We start from the raw sequence: 17427 nt of genomic DNA on the forward strand, positions 1-17427 counted from the left end.
GCTGCCCTTGATCCCCAATGTGACCCACACCTTAGATCACAAACACCTGCCCCCCAGTTGCTCACTTTGTGCTGACTACAATAAATTCATCCTTCAACCCAGCTCTCATTGTCTGAGATGACAGTGGGACTTGAGCAAGACTCCACAGCCAGATCCACAGGGAGAAGTACAGCCCCGGCCAGTTGTGAGCCCAGAGTAGGTTTGGCTAATGTCTGGCTCTGGAACTCTGACCCACTTCCTGTCCGTGAAGTGAGATTGCTTGAGGGCTTCTGACAGGAAGCCTTTGCAAAAGATGCCTGCTAAGAAATGGATGGTGTGGGTAAATGAGAAAAGCATGTTGACCCTATAATAGACTGTTGAGTCACTGGGTTGGCATTTGTAGACCAATCTGTGAAATGAATGAGCTGGCCAAGAAGATGAGCGCTCCAAGCATTCAGGTCTCTCTGGCTCGCTCCCCTGTACGGTGGAGGGCTACAGAACCAAGACAGTTTGGAGCAAGGTTGTTTAACAGCTTTTGTCCCTCACGCTGAATGGAGCTCACTGACGGGCTCCTTTCTAAATCTGGAACGTGCTACGTCAAATATAGAACTTCCCCCGCTGTCCAAATGGCTTGGTTATTTGTCAGCTGTATTTTATGAGGCTTTGAATTTTAACCAGCAGAGGAGTAGTGTACAGAGTGCTGGAGCTGACATAAAGAAAAGACAGGGAGCAGAAATTAGACCCAGCTCTGTGTGACAGAACCATCCTGTCTGTCCTCATTTGCCCCCAGCATCCACAGGGATGTCACAGCAGTGAGGGATCACTGGAGCGCTGCTGGACCCTGTCCCTGCCCCCTACCCCCAGTCATGCTGCCTATACTGGGTTGGAGGTGGAGCATAGAGCCTACTACACTGTTTCTGTGCTACCCTTATTCTACGATGCCCTTATTTTGGGGCAGTTGTCAGGCAGGGAGCTAAAGTGGCTTTGCTTCACAATGGGGGTTAAGGGCTGGCTTTTTACAGGGACTCAAGCGTGGAGAACAGAGCTGTTTGGAAAAATGACAATTCCACTTCATGACAACTTTTTCTTTTTTCATTCCACATTGCAACAAAAACAAGAACTTTCAAAAGTTTTTGCAAAATGAAAGTGTCGAAACGTCTGGTTTTGGATCAGAACAGCCAGGTTTTTGTTCTCTCTCTGTAGCTCTTCCACTTCCCCCTCCCCGAGAGTCTACCCTGGACCTGAGAAACTATCCTGTCAAAACTTGCATAGTAATTGATACGTTTTCACAATGTTTTGCTTTTGATGCGATGGGACTTTTCAGCAAAAAAATGTTTAGTCAATAACTTTCCAAACCACTGTCACAGAGAAGTAACAAGTGTGTCGTCCTGGTTAGATCCCTTCCATATTTCTGACCTGGACTTTGGAACAACTGAAGAAGTGTCTACTGCCTACGAAATCATCCCCGGTTTTACAGTAAGTCTGATGCATTGTGTGTATTGTAGTCATTGCTGGGCAGATGCCCAGTTTTCCCCACACACTGTAGATGCGTCCAATAAAAACACTTCAGTGAAGCATTTTTTTAGTCATAGTTCATAAGACTGATAATTAGTGACTTTAATACCAAGCTGTAGTGCATTGATCCAGTGAGCTTTTGGAGACGAGAAACAATACAAAAAGGAGTAGTGCATCTCGGAAGATGTTCATTATCACAGAGCCAGCTGCCCAGGCCTTATTAATAAAAGCAAGACACAGGAACTCCCGCTGCAGGAAGATATTTGGGTGATGGATGACTGCTTGCATTTCATATCTCAACAGCCAGGCTCTGATCACATTGGGACCTGGGTATTTCTCTGCTTGACACCATGTCTCTGATCTTTCCCAGTAAGTATGAGCCACATCTCTTTGTCTCTCTGGGAATATAATGTTATCATCTGTAGCGCAGTAAACTTTTGCTCATTTCTCCCCGATTCATGTTAAATCCAGTGTCATGAATAATTCACGGAGCCTTAATTAATCTAATTTTTTCTGACATCCAGTGGTTGGGAATAGCATCTTGGGACATGTTGTTTGCAACCAATGAACTCCAGAAATAATGAATGGATGCTTATCCCATGTGAACTGGGAGCATACAGTACAGGAGGGAAATAGAGAACAGTAGGCATGTACTGTCCAAGGGACTCACGGATAGCTCTTTAATAAGGATAATGTGAAAAAGCTAAATATTGACACAGCGTCACAGTTTCCTGTTTCTTGCAGTCACATGGCATGTTATTAACCTATATAACTGTCAGTGACATGTCGGCACAAAGAGGTCAGACAAGACAGGACTGGCACTTGGGGAGGTGTGAGGCCACATTTGGAAGGAAACTACACATCCTGAATTGAAAACAATCTTTGATGACTGGAGGACTCTGGGCTCTTCCATGCTGTCTTTGCTACAAAACCCCTCTGTGTTTCCAAAAAGTGACTTGCCCTAGTGTGACAGCTTGTTTATGATACATGATGCCCCTGTGTATATGTCAGATGTGCATTTGCCTGTATCCCAGTGCAGATAGCTTCTGTCATATATGCATAGCTGTGTGGATGTGCAGGGTCCAAGGTGCCTGAGCTTAGTGGTTTGTGTTGTGTGTAGGTGAGTGGTCCAGTACAGCCCCTGTGCAGATAGGTATGTGTTCAGTGTGTGTGCATACAGGTGGCTGGTACGTGTGCATATTGGTTTGTTTTGTGTGTGGTTGTTTGCATGCAGGGGTGAGGTCGCAGTGCTTGTGCATATAGGGGGTTGCCACATCAAACGTCACACACCCATGTGGTGGCCTCCTCTCCCCCTTTTATAGGGTGGGGCTGAGGCACAGAGCTATGCTTGACTTGCTCAAGAAAACACAGCATTTAGTGGCAGAGCCAGGATTAGGCCCCAAGAGTCTTCTCCCTTGTCGTGTGGTGTGACTCCTGCTGTGCTTGTGTAGATATCATCATTGTCATTTTTTGTTACTTGCAGAGCCCCCTAGATGTGCCTGGTACTTTACGAAGCACATGCGTTCTGCCTGCCCAAGTCACTGACAGCCTGAGTGCAGGATACAAAAGGAGGAGGAGAGAAGAACACAAGGAAGGTAAGGCTGAGAGTTAGGGTCACTTGTGAAACTAGTGCAGACCTCTGGACTAATTGAATGTACTAATTTGTATTCAGTCCTGGACACACGTGTCTGTGCAAGTCTTTGCCATTTTAACTTTACTATATTAAAAATATAAGTGCTTGTGAAGTGTTTAGATAGAGCTCGGCTGAGCCAGAGTTACCTTCAACAAATGCCCGGCCTGAGCTCCCTTATCAATGCTCCTTGCAAAAAAAACCCAAAAAAACAAACAAAAAAACCCTACAGCCAGTGACAAAATGGACCAGCTCCATTGGCCCCACTGGCTGAGGGCCCGCCACATGTCAGGGCGGGTGCAATAGATCATGTTGTGCTTATTTGACTCTCAAGTGCTATTTCTGTATCCAGTTGTTACAGGGCACTGATTGTTTTCTTTGTTGTGCCTTTCCACCTCTTCAGGACTAAGTTAAGAGCTGTTATGCTTGGCTTGCAGTAAATATGAGATAATAAAATCCCAGCTGCTTCTAGCAAAGGAAGGAAACTGAATGAAGGAATTGGGAGAAAACACCACTGGCCAGACCTTGCTGGCAAGGGTGTAATTATAGGGACAAGGGGTGAAGTCATGTAGCCTCTTTCAGCCTAGCAGGAACAATGTCTTCTCCTCAGCATCTTTTGGCTGGCTGTGGAGGTAAGGGAATGGGTTGGGGGACACTCCTGTACAGGGGGAAGAAGAGGAGGGTCTGAGGATAGTGCAGCAGTGCTTCAAATTCCCCCTTCTTCAGCTGTTGCCGCTCCTAGCCTGGGTCCCTGGCTTTGTTGCCTAACCACACTCTCAGGAGGTAAGCCAGCTACCTCCCCAGTAAGAAATCCATGTGGCTGCTCAATTGTAGCAGCAGGTCACCAGTTGGTTGACGTGGCTGATCACAGCCACTGAGATCTCCAGATCCCGAGCTTTTGGTCAGCACCACGTCCACATGAACCCAGTGGGGAAAAGATTCCTTGCACATGAGACTTGGACATGATGGATTATTTCACCAACCTGTCTAGAGGATGAGGGAGCAAGGTGCGAGACGGGCTGTGACGTGATAACCTCCACAAAAGCAGCCGAGCAGGGAGAGAGCACAAGACTCCCACTCTGCCCTGGCAGCTCCACTGGACTTTCAATTTGGAAGAGCACAATGGGCGTGGGATGAACGGTCCCTGGCTAGCTGGATGCCATCAGTGCCCTTTGCAAGGCACAAACATATTGTTCTTCATCGCTTTATAGAACCCAAAATCTTCTGCAGCAGATGGGTGCTGTGGTTCCAGCTTCTGTGGAAAGCTGGATGACAGAGATCCCGGGGAGATCTTTGTAGATTTAATTGGGGTAAAGAGCCAAGAATCTCAGCTTAGAAACACATAACTCAAACGTTTCTTGGCTCTCTGCAACGCCACTGTATGCTGTTAGCTCGAGACTTGGAACCTGTTCTGTGCTAGACTGAGGTGACGCATCATGCTGTGCATCTGAGACTTGGCCGAGCTTTGCGTGGGAGATAAATAGCAGCAGATTACTAGAGCAAAGAAGACATGAATTGACCCCCAGCAAGCCATTGTGCATTGTATTGTCTGTGTGCAGGATCCGCTGCATTCAGAATTCTTGGGCCACAAGTACAACATAGAACAGAGCATCTTCCAACCAACCTACCTGCAGGAACCCAGTAAAGGAACAGAGATCGCAGTTAAAAGAAAAGGAGCACTTGTGGCACTTTAGAGACTAACAAATTTATTAGAGCACAAGCTTTCGTGAGCTACAGCTCACTTCATCGGATGCATACAGTGGAAAATATAGTGGAGAGATTTTATATACACAGAGAACATGAAACAATGGGTGTTACCATACAGACTGTAACAAGAGTGAACAGGAAAGGTGAGCTATTACCAGCAGGAGGGCGGGGGGGTAGGGGGGACAGGGAACCTTTTGTAGTGATAATCAAGGTGGGCCATTTCCAGCAGTTGACAAGAATGTGTGAGGAACAGTAGGAGGGAGAAATAAACATGGGGAAATAGTTTTACTTTGTGTAATAACACATCCACTCCCAGTCTTTATTCAAGCCTAAATTAATTGTATCCAGTTTGCAAATTAATTCCAATTCAGCAGTCTCTCGTTGGAGTCTGTTTTTGAAGTTTTTTGGTTGAAGAATTGCCACTTTGTATATAGACAGCCTGTAAAATGCACTGGGACTCTCCAGGGAGAAAGGTACTATACTGATCTCTGTTATTATTACTATTGTTATTTCTGCTCCTCCGCATAGATGGGTATCTATCAGGCTTTGTTCTATACATTAGAAGTAAACCATAAAGCTTATTGTCTGCAGACAATAGCTGCTGCTTGTGCATCTGTCTTGCTGAATGTACACATGTATAGAAAATGAGCTAATGATTTTTGCATGTTATTTTATTCCTGTGTAGACCATAGCAAACATTCCAATACTGCCTCCATTGCCAGCAAATTGATAACTGATAGTGTCAGAAATATTGATCATTACATATAACCACATGTCAGACAAACCATTGGCAGGTGGTCTGCAAGTCATATGCACATTGGGCTGATGTCCTAGGAACGCTCTCTCCAGTGTGTGCTGGCAGGTCCTGAGAGGGCTTAGGAAATTCTGTAGACTAGGGCAGCATCCTAGTGTTGATGGTGTGAGCTGTTGGAATGGAGAGTCCTACCTATACATAGCACCAGCTCCCTCATAGCTCGGGGGGGCCTCATAAGCTGAGATCCCAGCAATGAAAGAAAAAAAACCCCACAATTCTTAGCAGCTGTGATGACAACCCTGAAGCCAGTGTTAGGAGACAGCATGCCCAATTCTCCATGCAAAATACCTTCACTGATGTAAATCAGTGTTGCTCCACTGAAAGCAACAGGCTACATGTGATGTCACTACTGCCTGGGTCAGAGATCAACTCCCAAGGCCAGGGAAACTCAGAATTAAGCTCGCAGAGACCCAGTCCATAACTGCCCCAGACGTGTCTGGTGTTGACAGGGCCGGCTCCAGGCACCAGCCTTGCAAGCAGGTGCTTGGGGCGGCATTCAGAATGGGGCGGCCGTCCGTGTCCCGCGACGGCAATTCGGCGGCAGCTCTGCCGCTCTTCCCGCTGCTGCGGCTTTTGGGTGGCAGCTCCACCGCTCTTCCAGGCGCGGCGGCAATTCAGCGACAGCTCCGCCGCTCTTGCAGCGGCGGCATTTCGGCGGCGGCTGCTTGGGGCGGCAAAGTCGGTAGAGCCGCCCCTGGGTGTTGAGTAAGGATATGTCAGCCTCCAACAGTGTCTAGATAGCAATGAGTAGAGCTGGTTAGACGATAGGGATTTTCTCCATGGACAGTTTTGAGCTTCATCAAAATATCAAAATTGAGAATATTTCCATTCTGAAATGCTGCTGCAGTGCCTCCTGGGAGTTGTAGTTCAGGTGCCTCCTGCTCCCATTCGCCTCTATAGATCAGACTACATCTTCCATGATGCACCATGGCCTACCCTTGTGGTGCATCGTGGCAGTCGCATGGAAAGCAGACACTTCTCATGACAAATGTCACTGAGTTGAAAACCCAATTTCCTGTTGAAAAACAGTTTTGACAGAAAGTTTTTGACCAGCCCTATCAGAGAGCTAGGCCGTAGGGTGCAGCCTCTCCCGGCATCCCCTTACTTTTGTGGCATGAAGCCAAATCTTTGCTGTCCCTTTGATGCATTTCTTGTGGTTTGATAATAAAGTGACTTGTTCCCCTTTTTGCATGTTGCTAAAGGAAAGGAAGAGATGTGAGATAGAGAGAGAGCAGAGCAGAGCAGATCAGCTGCAGGAAACTGGTCCTTTTCCCTCTTGTTGTAGATCGGTCAAGCTGGGGAAGTAGGATGGGGTCACAGGGTCAACCTGCGGCTGCAGCCCTTTCATTTTCTTTGCCTTCTTACCTGCTAATGGCATCAGAGATTAACAGGGGGCAGCCGAAGGATGGAGAACTGGGAGACAGCTTGGATCTAGTGCTGCCCAGAAGGTCCCAAAGGCGCCAGATTCCTGCATGGCCTCAGGTCTGTGAAAAAGGAATCTGAAAAACTTTTGCAAAATAATAGTAATTAAAAAAAGACTAAACCAACCCACTGCAGATCACAGGGAAAGTTGGGATGCCAGGAAATGAGAAACGAATACAGAACGGATAAGGATGGGTCCTCCTTCCCAGCAAAGCCCTGAGTGCAGGCTTTTGTGTCCACCTGTGACACATGAGGTTGGTAATAACGCTCAGCACTGAAAGAGCACTTCGCCCCGGGAAAATACATTACAGACATGAACAGCTTCATCTTGAGAGCGTGCCCAGTAGAGGGTGATTATCAGCACCCCCATTTTACAGGAGAGTTTCTGACACTCAGGCATGTTGTTCTTTTTAGCCCACAGAGAGCTTTATTTAACCCTCAGATCATTTTTAGTTAAACATTACAGAACTTTAACACAACAGCAACCACTGCCCAGTGCTGATGGCAGCCCTCAGCTCCCTGCAAGCCAGAACCCTGCCTCTCAACTTGGAGAATGTCCTGCCATCTCTGCAGCCACATACAAGAGCAGCTACTCCCCAAGAGTTTGGTGTTAAATTTCCTGAGAACCTAACAGAGGATCCAGCCCTTCTGCTTTTGTGTCTCCCCATCTGCTGAAACAATTCAGGATCTCTGCTCCACCAAGGCAATTATGTGTGCATTATCAAAGCTGCTGTTCCAAAGGGGTTTATGTGGTCATTAAAATAATGAAATATGAAGGAGGATGACTAGCGGCAGTGGCTGAGTAATGCGTCTCGAGAGCTGGATTTGAAGCTTTTTCAATTTCCATTCTCAGCATGTGCATTGGTCTCCGGTTAAGCGACAGTGCTTCATCTCCACACTAGCAGATTGCACAGTTACCTTTAAAAGACCCCAGGAATGCATAACAACAAGGAGCCACTCATGCTGACTTGGAAGAGGCTGAGCTAGAGGAGACAGCTATGGTGCATTGTGAGGAACAAGCCACACATAAAATACACTGCATTTAGCAAGGTCTTTACAGTACACACTCCAGGCAGCGACCAGCTGTTCCCCTGCGGCATGCACGGGCCTTCGTGGGCATGAAGCCAGCTAACAGGTGTTACTTTGCCAGTCTTGGAGTGGGGGAAGAACAAAAGCTGTTCCTCACTTTTACCAACAGTTCAAAGTGAGAACGAAAAGTGGTTTACTTTTCCACCACAATGTTTGCCTTTTCCTGTTTCTCCAGCTCCGAAGGTTTGTTCAGCCAGCTCGAAACAGGAAGCTTTATTTGAACCCGTGCTTTCTCACCATGCACCCGTCAAGGCCATTCCAGGTCTCACACACCCACAGGGCTGACTCAGACTGCACATCTGGAATGGCACAAAGCTGATGGAGTGGACGGGTGAACCTGGCCCTTAGTCTCTATGCACTTGTGCAGTCGCACACAGGAGTCAGGGAAAGGGGAACTCATTCTGGTATGACTACTGTTAGCTGTGTGCTTTTCTCACAGTGTTTTATATCCAGCAAATGAAGGGTTAATGAGTTCTAAAAATATATGCATGTGGGTTAAACAGATCTATCTATCCCATGCCCATCACCATGGTATCTGAAGCTACCTGAGCTGCTGTTTTCCTGTTGGCTAGAAATGCCAGGGAACCCGCTGAAGGTGATACCTTGTTGCAAGCTGTTCTACTCAGCCGCTGTCTGTTTAATTAGCCGGAGTTTGGTTCTCTCTGCATCTCCCTGATTTATCAATACACGGCACGCACGGCTGTCAAGACAATGATTGAGGAACAAAGTTTTTGTGGCCCATTATTCCAACTCCAATATCTCCTTCAGTTCAAATTAGCCCTGATCCTGTCTTTGGGATGTTTGATCCTTGTAAAAATATATTCCTTCATTTTCATTTCTTGAAGCAAGCTGCCATTTTACATCACAAACCCAGCTCACTCTGGAGATAGTACACTCAGCAACAAAGGAACCTGGCAGCCTCTCCCAAAGGCCTGGCTGATGCTGCCACAGATTAGGCTTTGATCTGAACATATACCTTTTACTGCAGATTGCACTCTAAACACACACATGTGGGTCTGGGTTGCAACCTTAAGCTACATGTTTCACCTCTCCATCTGCCTCCAAGTACCTGGCCTTGTAATAGTGAAACGCTAGGGGAGATGGGACAGCTCCCAGATTTACTGCTGGTCTAACTCGCTGTTTCAATAGCTTATATATCTTATCATCATGCCTTCTATTATCCTTTTGTGAGATAGTGAACTGTCACATGGCAGGAGAGTAAAAAACCCCAAGCAGTTAACTACAATTAACCAATCCTCTCAGAGGCTTCTGGGAGTGGGAGAGACTTGGGGAATATATAAACCCGGTCCACTTCATTGCAGAAAGAGAGACGGCTAAGGAACCAAGACAACACAACACCCAAGAAAACTGGAATGCTGATGATGTGCCATGGGGGAAAATCAGCTCCAGAAAGAGGCAGGAGAGAGGTGATCACCTTGTTAAAAAGGTACTGAGTGTGGAGACGGTTGGGCATAGACTGGGGTCTGCTTCCGTATGAAACGGTGGACTTGCCTAAGAGGTAAGAGAATTTATGGGGGGAATCAGACTAAGGGCTTTGGGTGTAAATGATGACAATCATGATGAAAAGCTAAATGCTGACATACCACTACTCCTACATTCTCTTTGGTGTCCTTTTTCTCCCCCAAGCTCATCCTGGCCCACCAGGCAATGGTGACATTGTGAACGGTAGGATTTGAGGCTTAGCTGGAGGGCCATGTCACGTTAGTGATTGTCTTCCAAACTCCTTGGGTCTAGTGAGACTCCCCTGGCTCACCTTTAGAGGCCAGCACAGTGGCCATTCTTACCTCTTATAATCTGTGCTGAAACTTCAGATGGCAGCATACAAGCCTCCCATTTGATCTGAGCAACCCAGGTAGCCATTGCCTGGGACCAGTAGCCACAGAGCCTCAGAGATCTTTAGGTGCCTCTCTCCCAATGAGAGTCAGGCACCTAAATGCATTTGAGAATCTGGGTTATAGTCTCTGCTCTTCCGTAAGAATATAGATGGGGTGATGTCGGCTCCATTCTGTTCCAATCCATTGTGTCCCTCAAGCTCCTGGCCTCTTGCCAATGTGGCCTGCTGCGGGGCTCTGTGTTTGGAGGAGGAGGAGGAGATGGTGCCTGTGGAATACTATAAATAATGTTCATTGTGACAGGATCCTATGGTGTCCATAGATTCATGTATTTCAAGGTTCCACATTGTCATCAGAACAAAGAGGAGCCAACCCACAGTGATGGCGGCTGACGTGCAGACAAACTTTATCTTCACCGAGCCACGATGAATGGAAAGGTGATGAGGCGTCTGAGACATATTCAAGTCCCAGACTCTCCATCCCTCTCCCACACCACTGTTTATATCTGGCTATGTGGCGAGTTATTATATGTCGTGAAGGGTTAACGGATGTTTGCATCTCTTTGGTCTGGATGTTTTGAATTGTTTGTGTAGCTCCCAGGCAGGGGCTTTATAAATAATATCCTTATGATCTGGATTCCTGTGGCCCTGGAGCTGCATCATGTGTGTTTGAAGAAGGCTTGTCACGGTACTTCTACACAGCAAAAACCCAACAATCCTGTGACAGAGTCTGAGCCTGGACTCAATGACTCAGGCTTGCGCTGTGGGTCTAAAAATAGCAGTGTAGGGGCCAGGGAGGCCAAGATCCTCCCTGCCTCGCTGGGTCTCAGAGCCCAGGCTTCAGCCTGAGCACAAAAGTCTATGGTGCTATTTTTAGCCCCGTTAAGCCCAAATCAGTTGACCTGGACTCTGAGACTCGCTGTCCCCGGCTCTTTTTTTGCTGTGTAGACAGGCCCTTTGAGTCTTAATGATGCCACCAGACTTATTTTCTGCTGTATTCCTGACGTGTGTTTGGAAGCGGGGGCTGGCGGAATTCTCTCCTTACTCTGAGCCTTGGTGATCCGGGGACCTTTGGGTTGAACAGTGCTATTGAAATGTCACTTACTAGTATGATTATCTTCCGTGTGTTCATTTCAGTGGATTCTCCAGTTCTGGCCCACCAGATGCAAAGGCCAGAGAGAGCTTTAGCTGCAGGTGGTGGTGCAAATGAGCATAAACAGCTGTTAAGGAACTGCCTCGCCCTGTGCTGGCTCCCCATTGGCTAATGGTACTATCAGACCCAGTGAGATAACAGGATGCTGTTGAAAAGGTAGAGGACAGAGGAAGGAAGCTGCTTCCAGGGAGGTGAAGCAGTGGGATTTGTTAAGACAGCTATGATTGTAAATGGTCTCAGAATTACCTCAAGCAATTCCATTTCCAGAACTCTCATTAAAATGATAAGAAACCAGAAATGGCAGATCAGAGAGAGGGGACAGGAAATGTAGGGAAAATATCAGGAATCAGAAATGGCTCCCAGGCCAAATATCAGGGCTATTTCCAAATCATGCCTCAGAGGATCATAGAAAATAGAGATGAAAAAGACTCAAATCCAGTAACTGCCAATGCTGGATTATTCCCTCTTCGGCATGTTAGAGTTCCATGCAGAGTTTTAAACATGCCAAGCTCCCTGAAGAGATGGAGGCATTGCACCGTCAATACACTTTAGCTGGCCCCAGTGGCTAACTCAGGCAGATCAGTTGAGCCCAGTGGCTAACCTGGGCAGGTTAGGATCATTAGATGATAACAGTTCACACACAAAATCACAATGGGCCTGAGCAGCAGAGACAGTTGGTTGGAAATCAGTTGTAGCTTCCTGTTCTGGAGAGCTTGGTTTGATCGGGCAGTTGTAGAACTTTTTGGGTTCTTCTCAAGGAAATGCCCTGGGGGTGAAAGGGCCTGGATTGAGAACCCAGGAAACCAAAGGCCTTTGTTGCATAGGCCGTGCAAACTCCCCCCTCACACTATCTCACGAATGGGCCTCTCTCCTGTTCTGGAAGGGGTAGTGCTTTCGGTACCAATATCACAGGGCTGGCCATTGATGCTGCCCTGCGAATCACTTTGTGTCTTCCCACTTCCAGAAGTGACTACATTTAAACTGGCCACACCCACCGGCTAGAAGGTGAGTGGACAATTGAGGCGGTAGGGCCATCCATGCTGAAAGCTGCCCAGCAGTTCAGATCAGTCCCCATATCCTGAGATAGAGCATTGTTTAAAAGGAAGCTGTTCCATGGCTGAAAACCCCCGCATGGCCCAAGATCATGTGTCCCTGTGCCTGGAAACATTCAGAGACCTGATGTCTCATCTGAGGACCTTGGGCCAGTTCTTCAACAGGTGTAAATCAACAAAACTCCAGACTGAATCAGCATAGCTCCCTTAAAGCCAATTTGAACTGATTTACACCAGTTGAAGACCTGCTCCCTTGAGTCTCTGTATTCCAAGACCTCGGGCAGCAATTTTCAGCCTGGGGTGCCTGTTTACCAGAGGGAAGTCTAGCTGCAGCGCTGACATAAGCTTATCTCCTGTGACGCAAATAAAATGCTTGGCTTAGCATGTTAACATTAATTTTGGATTGTCTCGTGACACAAAGCGTTATCAGCAAAGATGCATCCCAGGCCTGGAATTCTGGCTTAATCAAACTTCTTAGTCATTTAATCTTGTTAACAAAGCATAATTGCAATGCTATCAAATTAACCAGCAGCATGGAAATGCCAGTTTAATAGCTACTCCTGAGAGAGAAGAGAATTCTGTGATCTATGAACAGTATATCAGCTGTATGCAAATCATACCCAGCTACTCTCAACCATCATAGGAATTGTCCTGCTGGATCAGACCTGGGGAACATCCAGTTCAGTTACTCCAGAAGGAGGTGTGTGAGAGCCTGTAGATTCCAAGGTCAGAAGGGACCATTACAACATCTAGTTTGTCCTCCTGTATAAGCCAGGCTAGAGAATTTCACCCAGTTACTCCTGTACTCAGCCCAGTCACTTGTGGTTGGCTAAAGCATCTCTTCTAGAAAGGCCTCCAGTCTTGATCTGAATAGCTCAAGAGATGGAGAATCCACCACTTCCCTTCATATTTTGTTCCCATGATTAATCACCGTCACGGATTTAAAACAAAAAACAGCCTAATTTCTAATTTGGTTTGGCTGCGTTCAGCTTCAGGCCATTGACTCTTGGGCTGCCTTTCTCCGCTGGATTAAAGATCCCTTAGTACCCAGGATTTTCTCCCTGTGAAGGTTTGAATAGACTGTTATCAAATTACCTCTTGATTGAGCTCCTTCAGTCTCTCACTAAAGGGCATTTTTTCCATCCTTTTGAATAAATCTTGTGGTTCTTTTCTGAACTGTCTTCTCGTTTTCAACAAGCGTAGGTAACTAAGGGCTTGTCTACACTGGCAATTTACAGTGCTACAACTTTCTCGCTCAGGGGTGTGAAAAAAACACCCCGCTGAGCACAGCACGTTTCAGCGCTATAAAGCCCCAGTGTAGACAGTGCCCCAGCGCTGGGAGCTGCACCCCTCCTGGAGGTGGTTTCTCCCAGCGCTCTGCCGTGACCACACAAGCCACGTTAAAGCGTTGCCAGTGCAGACTAGCCCTCAGGAATAACCCGCCCATAAGGGACGTTTCTTCCTAACCTTAGGCAGTTACAGCTTTGTTATTTGTCCTGGAGCATGAGAGAGAGCATGCATCCGATGAAGTGAGCTGTAGTTCACGAAAGCTTATGCTCAGATAAATTTGTTAGTCTCTAAGGTGCCACAAGTCCTCTTTTTCTTTTTGTGGATACAGACTAACACGGCTGCTACTCTGAAACCTGTCTTTACCTCTTCTGTAGATTTTACCCTAATGTATCTGTGGATGCTCTGAGCACCTAGATAAATGTCGTCCAGTCATTTTTTGAGTCCTGCTAAGCTCTTAGCCTCAGTGGTACCTTGCTTCTATATTGTATGCAAAAGTATTTCCTTTTATCAGTTTGCCTTTCAGCTGGATGGGATGTCCCCTCCACGGGCTCCGCCCACCCCAGGATACCATCTCTGTCAGGCAAACTGTGTGCATCACAGCACTGGATTGAAATGGGCTATTGTGACCAGCTAGATTTATTACTGGGGCCAAACAATCACTCACCTAGACATTGGGGCAACCATCCCAGGCCTCATCTAATAGCAGTGTAGAGAATCTGTTTCTTTTGCTTCCTTAGAAAGAATCAGTGCTGCAGGCCAAGGCTCTGCTGCCCTCTGGCTCCCAGTCCAGCACCAACAACCAGCTCTCGCCTGGGGAGGATTCTTCACACACTTCAATGCGGCTTCTCAAATGGAAGAATTCAAAGACCCCCAGAGCCTCCTCTCCACTGACATGTAACCATTGCTCAGGCTTTACTGGGGGCCGATACAACAGTAAGATATATCAGCATTCACTGTCAGCAGCAAAAGGCAAGAGAGAAGCAGGGATGTGAAGCAATTGCCAGCTTTCTAGTCACCTGAATATCTAAGGACATAGCTGCTGCATGAACAAGTGTCTTTATTTTAGGGGGTGGCCAACCTGAGCCTGAGAAGGAGCCAGAATTTACCAATGTACACTGCCAAAGAGCCACAGTAATATGTCAGCAGCCCCCCCGTCAGCTCCCCCAACCTGCTCCCAGCGCCTCCCACCCACCAGCAGCCCCGCCGATCAGCACCTCCCCCTCCCTCCCTGCACCTCCTGATTAGCTGTTTTGTGGCGTGCAGGAGGCTCTGGGGGTAGGGGGGAGGAGTGAGGGCACAGCAGGCTCAGGGGAGGGTGCGAGAAGGGGTGGAGCAGGGGCAGGGCCTGTGGCAGAGCCAGGGGTTGAGCAGTGAGCACCCCCCAGCACATTGGAAAGTTGGCACCTGTAGCTCCAGCCCCAGAGTCGGTGCCTATACAAGGAGCCACATATTAACTTCTGAAGAGCCGCATGTAGCTCCGGGCCACCCCTGCTTTTATTGCTACAATGTGTGGGTTGCCAGCCAAGCCCCACTACAGGGAGGGTTAGAGAATGAAGAGATTCCCAACCCCACCCATTAATTTCCCCGAATCCTATTCCCAGGCAGGGAGAGTCATAAGAAAGGGATTGTGAATCATACTGCTCAGCAGCATTAAAAGGTGAGGCCTCCCCACTCCCTCTGTACTACCCAGGCAGGATCTGACCTACAGAGCTTTTCCCCTGATGAGGGATGGGTGTGTGTCATGGTGCGAGACTCACCCCTGCGGCGCCTCCTGCTGGTATCTCAGGGAATTAGCTCTTCCAGCCTCCGGAGCACCCTCCGCAAGCCGGTGTCTCGCTGCCGCTGGCCCCCGTGTCCCTTCCGGACCCTGGTGCCCCTTTCCCTGGGGTGCTGCCCCCTGGCAGTGCCCCAGCAGTCTCTGGGCCTCCCAGGGGAACCCCCACCCACTGTCCCCACCTCGCCTTGGCTACTGCCAGTCAGCACTGAGCCCCCACATACTGGGGCAGACTGCAGTGTATAAGCTAATCATCACAGGCCAGGGGGGGTTGGACCTGCTGTGGGGCCTTGGAAAAAATCCACCACTGGACAGCGGAAGCCCAGAGCCCTGGCCACCAGGCAGGTTGGGCGGGGGAAGTCCCCGCATCCTGACCCCTCTCCCCAGCAGCAGCGCTGGACAGGCGAGGTGGGAGAAGCCCTAGCACCCCAACCCTTGCTGTGGCCCTGGGACTGGAGGAAGCTCTCACTCCCTGCTGCGCCCCGGGGCTGTGGCATGGGGACAGAGCTTCTCCAGTCTGCAGAAAGGAGCAAAAGGGTTTGTGGGGCTCCAGTGGGGGATGTGGAGTCGGGGGGACCCTGGGTGGAATAGGCAGGGTCCAGGGAAGGGGTAGAAAGGGATGGGGCTGTGGGCGGGGCCACAGGTGGAAGGGGTGGGGAGGGGCCCCCACTTGCTCTGGCCCAGGGTCCCGGGAAACCTTAATCTGCCTCTGGGCTGCTCCTGGGGACACTCTCGGCCCATCTAGAGAGCAGGAAGTTACTGAAAAAAGGGAAAGTGTTCAGAGGCCCAAGAGGAAACCTGTAAAAACCCAGCCCCTGGTAAAGCCCCAATGTCCAGGAACACACCCCAGCCCAGAAGCTGCCATGTCTGTCCTAGGCTGGGATACAGAGTGGGAGATTTCCACCTGCCAAATCAGTGAAACCCAAGTGGGAGTGGAGCATCCCCAAAGACCAGTTACCCCAAGAAGGGGGAAGAGGGCTCAAACTTCCTGCCCTGGGAATGGCACTTAATCCTGAGGTAACTTGGTCTGCAGACTAAATTCTCCAAGTTATTGGTGCCTCCCTTCTAGCCCCTTCTGATCATGCTGTATCTAAAGACTGAATGGCCATTTGACTGAAAACCCAATCCTCCCCTCCTTCTCTGGTCACAGTAGATGCAGCATCCTGTGGATTTCCCAGTGCAACTTCGCAAATGGGATCTCCTCTGCCCATTTCCCAAGTGGATCCAACTTTTATCTTGTGGCACCATAGAGTTTACTTAATAGAAAGGAGTATTTTCCTTTCCCCATCTCTTGCCACTGATGCTGTTACATGCCCTCTTTCCCAGGCTGTGCCCAGGGACCCTGGGCTGGATCCATCTCAGCCCGGAGCTGCTCCCTGTGCTGGGGACAGTGTGAATGGGGACGTTTGAGGTGCAACACAAGACTGTCCCCAGTATCCCAGCATAAGGAATTCTGGAGAGACTGGAAAGGTGCCACGTACCCAGCCCCATCCCTGGTAAAAATTTTGAGGCCTCTGGAGGTCAGGTGTGATCAGTGGAGTGATCTCTGCTGGAAGCCAGGGCTTGAAATGCCCTTTCCCATATCCCCCTGAAGCTCAGCGGGAGCAGGGAGTGATCTCAGCACAGAGCCCCGAGAAAGGAAATCTAACTAGTATATTAGGTTGGCACCTTCATATCCCCTAGAGCACCGGTTCTTAACCTTTACTGCAGCCTGCACCCCTTTAGTTCTCAAAATATGTTCTCGCACCCCTTATCAAAAATTGTTGAAATAGGTCAGTTCTTTAAACCTAGATATATTTTTTGTTTGTATATTACAGTAATCCTTAAAAAATGTATAATGTTAATAAATACATAGGTCTGATGAAACAAAGTAGTTGTACTTACATGCCTGTGCTTAATTTGTGTTTTTGGTGATTTACCTTCTAAAAAAATCTGGCATGTCTTGCACCCCCAGAAAGGGCATCTTGCACCCCCAGAGGGTGCGTGCACCCCAGGTTAAGAACCGCTGCCGTGGAGTAAGCACATTTCCTCCCACAGAAAGTCTCACAGCGCTTCTTCAATCCTGGATGCTGACGGTCAGAGTGGCAGCGATCTGGGGGATTATACATAGCGCATTTAAAGATGAAGGCAAGATAGGTTTCAGGTTTCCC

At 48.4% G+C, this 17427-nt stretch overlaps 1 protein-coding gene across 4 annotated transcripts; it reads left to right on the forward strand.

Annotated features, from left to right (window-relative positions):
• The first annotated feature begins 682 nt into the window (after positions 1–682).
• Positions 683–17140, forward strand: LOC114021190. Of its 4 annotated transcripts, none has more exons than XR_003565842.3 (4): positions 683–1863; positions 2978–3089; positions 9479–9603; positions 14241–17140. XR_003565842.3 is itself a non-coding variant. In XM_037915639.2 (4 exons), the coding sequence occupies exons 1-4, from the start codon at positions 1285–1287 to the stop codon at positions 14493–14495; spliced, it is 663 nt and encodes a 220-aa protein (XP_037771567.1). In that variant the 5' UTR covers positions 683–1284; the 3' UTR covers positions 14496–17140. The 4 variants fall into 4 exon arrangements, 1 of the variants encoding a protein (XP_037771567.1); XR_006285417.1 differs by lacking the exon at positions 14241–17140 and having other exon boundaries at positions 683–1455; positions 1798–1863; positions 9479–10645; XM_037915639.2 differs by having other exon boundaries at positions 683–1455.
• Positions 17141–17427: the final 287 nt, after the last annotated feature.

The sequence above is a fragment of the Chelonia mydas genome, chromosome 13 (assembly GCF_015237465.2).
Source record: "Chelonia mydas isolate rCheMyd1 chromosome 13, rCheMyd1.pri.v2, whole genome shotgun sequence".
Lineage (NCBI taxonomy): Eukaryota > Metazoa > Chordata > Testudines > Cheloniidae > Chelonia > Chelonia mydas.